The sequence below is a fragment of the Kryptolebias marmoratus genome, linkage group LG2, assembly GCF_001649575.2.
Source record: "Kryptolebias marmoratus isolate JLee-2015 linkage group LG2, ASM164957v2, whole genome shotgun sequence".
NCBI lineage: Eukaryota > Metazoa > Chordata > Actinopteri > Cyprinodontiformes > Rivulidae > Kryptolebias > Kryptolebias marmoratus.
Genome location: NC_051431.1, coordinates 22,864,629 through 22,868,778, shown reverse-complemented (window position 1 = coordinate 22,868,778; position 4,150 = coordinate 22,864,629). Strand labels below are relative to the sequence as shown.

Sequence of the window (4,150 nt, the reverse complement as noted above, 5' to 3'; positions counted from 1 at the left end):
TACTTCCTGTTAGTGTCTGTAGTTTTTACCCCTCAGGTCACACATCTACTTCCTGTTAGTGTCTGTAGTTTTTACCCCCCAGCAGTCGGTGTTAGAGGCTCTCAATGCAGATTTAGAGACAGGAAGAGGAACTGAAGAGAGTTAATACTGACAGTGACATCACTTCCTCCAGGAAGGACTGGGCGCTCGCAGCAGGAAGTGTTCAGAGTGTGAGGGGGCGGGGTCAATCAGTCAGGTAGGTGTGGGTGAAGATCTGCTGCTGGATCCAGGGGGTGAAGTGGGTCACGTTGCTGTAAACTCCGGGTCCAAGAACTTTACTGAAACAAACGCTGCCCCACGACGTCAGACCGAAGAGGGTCCAACGACCGCCGCCCTGCTCCTCACACACCAACGGGCCGCCGCTGTCGCCCTGAACACACAACACACACATCAGGAACACATCAGGATCACACACACATCAGGACCACATGTCCTGAGTCTGACTGACAGAAAACATAAAGATGGAACCACCAGGGGGCGCTGCAGGCAGTGAGGGGTTCAGGTACTGGGAGAACTCATTACCATGCAGGAGTCCACTGTTCCTGCTTCATATCCGGCGCAAAGCATTCTGGGAGTGATGGTCTTCATGTCGAAGTAGGACTGGCACTGAGACATGGAGATGATGCGGACCTCCCCCTCCTGCAGCTTGAACGGCACTGAGGAGAACAGGAGGAACGTGACAGGAGAACATCTGTTTCCTCCTAACATCAGGTGGAACGTTACCTAACAGCAAACGGCTCAGTGTTCAGGTGGACTGACCCTTTAGACCCCAACCGTTAGTTAACTGTTAGTTAACTGTTCACCTGTTAGTTAACTGCTCACCTGTTAGTTAACTGCTCACCTGTTAGTTAACTGTTTACCTGTTAGTTAACTGTTCACCTGTTAGTTAACCGTTAGTTAACTGATGTTTTATGTTCTATCTGGTTATATTTTCTGTCTCTCTGTGGTTCAAACTGTGTCTCTCTGTAAAATGTCCTAACATGTCCTAAAATGTCCTAACATGTCCTAACATGTCCTACAGTGTCCTTTGCGGTCCTGGGTGACCTGGTGTCGGTGTGTTTACTCACTGCGGTTGCCCATGTGACCCCAGCCGCTGATGTAACAGTAGGAGTCGGGCGAGGGCAGCTGGCCGGGTCGAGGCAGACACACGGGTCTGACGTAGACCGTCTCCTCCACCTGGACAACAACAGGCCGTCACTGATGGTCTCTGCTGATAATTAATGAGCTGTGCTGTGAAGGTCTGACCTCAGAGTCCAGCTGCACCACACTGATGTCGTAGTCCACCACCGCCCGGTTGTAGCGCGGGTGAACGATGATGGAGCGCACCCCTCGGCTCTGACTGTGAGAGCTGGGATGGTCCAAGTTGGTCAGACCCAGAACCACCTTCCACAGATCGGCCTTCTCCCTCCTGATCCACAAACACACAGAGAAACCCCCCCCGACCTCAGATCAGATCACCCCCCGCTGCACGTCCTCCAGCCCGTCCCGTCTTACCCCTCGAAGCAGTGAGCCACCGTCAGAGCCCACCTCCCGGCGATGAGGACGCAGCCGCAGACGTGTCCGCTCTGACCGCTCTGCAGCGAGCACTGCCATGGCCACGCCCCCCGGCGAGACACCCGGCCCCCCAGAATTCGCTTCTTCCTGTGAGGACGGACATTCAGAGCTGGACGAAGACCACACTCTGTTGACAGGAGAGGGAGATAAATAATCTGTCCATGAGATGGATCTGAGAGCAGAGACAGGGACCGAACAGTCCGGTTACCTTCTCTGGAACAGAGAACCGAAACTCTGCGTCTGGAGTGACACGCGTGACTGCAGGACAGACACAGAGACACAAAGAGACACAACTGGACCATGGTCTAACACTTCAAACATAAATGCATCCCGGATGAGCCCCGTCATTTTTCTCTCCTCTTTAGAGCATAAACGGGGGGTCGTCCGGGATTAGTTTGTAAATATCAACTGAAGACAAATTAAAAATAATAAAAAGTTGTTTTCTGTTAACAGTTGGAGTAAAAAAACGCTTGGTCACTGTTTAACAGAGTTCACCACCCTGAAGGTCCTCCTGACCTTCTCTTCTCTAGTCGGGCCTGCAGGGCAGAACCGTTCCTGAGGTTCCAGTCTGGGTGAACGTGTAACCACCGCCGTCGCCCCGGGACCCCGGGCTGGTCTGGTACCATGGAGACAGAGGAGGGGGCCCTGAGGAGGGACTCTTATTAACGTGTTTTACTGCAGAGGTGAGGAGGTTAACACGGTGTGTGTGTTACTGACCTTACCCTAGGCCCAGCTGCTCGCAGGTCAGTTCGCTCAGCTCCTGGTTCCACTCGTCCCCACAGACCTGATACTCTGCTGCTGTCCTGAACACGGTCAGAACCGAACCGGACCGATCGGACAGAGACACTGCAGACATCCGGACAGAAGCAGTCACACACTGAAGATATTCTGAGGAAACATGTTTGAACTTCTGAACATCATTTATTAGGTTCTACAGCACTTGTGGAGCATTAAAGGTCAGATTAAAGGTTTCTGAGGCTTCAGTGTGACAGTTTGAGCCGGGCCATACCGCAGTTCCACTCGTCGGAGCTGTCGGAGCAGTGCTTCTTCCCGTCACACCACAGAGTCCGGTGGACACACTGATGGTTGCTGCAGGCCAGCTGGTTGTCCCTGCACGCCGCTGAGGACAAACACACCAACACTGCTTTATTTAGCCTCAAGCTTTCAACTGATCCCAGCAGGGAGTAAAAGTGAAATCTTCAGTCTCACAGCAGTTGGCCTCGTCCACCAGCAGGGGGCAGTCTGGGAACCCGTCGCAGATCATACTGGGTTTGATGCAGACCTTGCTGCCGGGACACTCCCACAGAGCGCGCTCAGAACATCCTGACCAGCAGCAACATGAAACTCTGTCAGTTGGACATAAAACACCAGATGATTTTATTCCTCTTTGCTCCAAATCTTCGTCTCACCACAGTTGTCCTCGTCGCTGTGGTCGTCACAGTCCAGGTGTCCATCACAGCGTTTGGTCGCCAGGACGCAGCGACCCGACTGACACTTGAAGTGGCTGGGGGAGCACTCTGTTACCGTGGCAACACAACAGCGTTATCGTCTGACAGTTAACCTCCTCCTCCTCCTCCTCCTCACCATGAGTTAAACCACCAGCCGTACCGTCGACTCCGGCCTCCGGCAGCAGGCAGCTGGAGTTCCCTCCCTCCTCTGGAAACTGGCTGCAGTCGGAGTCCTCGGGCCACTGAAGGCCCACGATCCCCAGAACCGACTCACATTTCTCCTTCGCATTCCGACACAACGACCTGCAGGAGAGAACACGATCAGCTCCAGGTTCCATCTCCTTCCTCCTAACCATGGTCAGGTTGTGGAGGAAACCCGGACCTCCTGGAGGATCCTGAGGAGTTCAGACAGGATATAAACCCTCCCGAGAGTCCTGGACCTGGACCATCTCCTGTCTGAACCTCCTCAGCTGACTCCTGATAACGAGGAGCAGCAGGATCTCAGTCTCTGTGGAGAACCAGCAGGTGCAGGCTGGGAACAAGGACAAGCCTTGACTAGGTGCTGACCTGCAGGGTGGGACCCTCTGCAGCGTGAGAGGGTCACACTTCGGTACCAGCAGCGTGCAGGCGTAGAACATGAGGTACTGGTAGCAGCCGGTCTGGACCAGGGCCGGGAACAGCGAGGACTCCCAGGACACGGAGCTCTCCCTCTGGGACAGGTGGCCCAGGTAGTTGGGGTAGCTGGTCTGGTTGTAGGGCAGGTTCATGCACAGCTCCAGGGTGATGGGCTCACAGCGAGCTGGAACCCAGAGAGCAGAGTCAGGACCGGGACCAGGGTCAGGGTCAGGGTCAGGGTCAGGGTCAGGGTCAGGGTCAGGACCAGGACCAGGACCGGGACCGGGACCGGGACCAGGGTCAGGACCAGGGTCAGGGTCAGGGTCAGGACCAGGACCGGGACCGGGACCAGAGTCAGTACCAGGACCAGGACCAGGACCAGGACCAGGACCAGGGTCAGGGTCAGGACCAGGACCAGAGTCAAGACCAGGACCAGGACCAGGACCAGAGTCAGGACCAGGACCGGGGCCAGGACCAGGACCAGGACCAGGACC

General features: G+C 55.2%; 1 protein-coding gene across 1 annotated transcript; it reads right to left on the bottom strand.

Annotated features, from left to right (window-relative positions):
- Nucleotides 1–189: 189 nt before the first annotated feature.
- Nucleotides 190–3,838, bottom strand: corin (corin, serine peptidase; the record flags this gene model as incomplete). The annotated part of the gene is given in 13 exon segments (XM_017434359.3): nt 190–409; nt 562–695; nt 1,107–1,215; nt 1,285–1,447; nt 1,534–1,720; nt 1,802–1,851; nt 2,110–2,238; nt 2,316–2,439; nt 2,603–2,713; nt 2,803–2,916; nt 3,003–3,110; nt 3,202–3,344; nt 3,609–3,838. Coding segments are annotated over 13 exon segments (1,788 nt in total), but the record flags the coding sequence as incomplete, so codon positions are not given.
- Between the last annotated feature and the right edge of the window lie 312 nt (nt 3,839–4,150).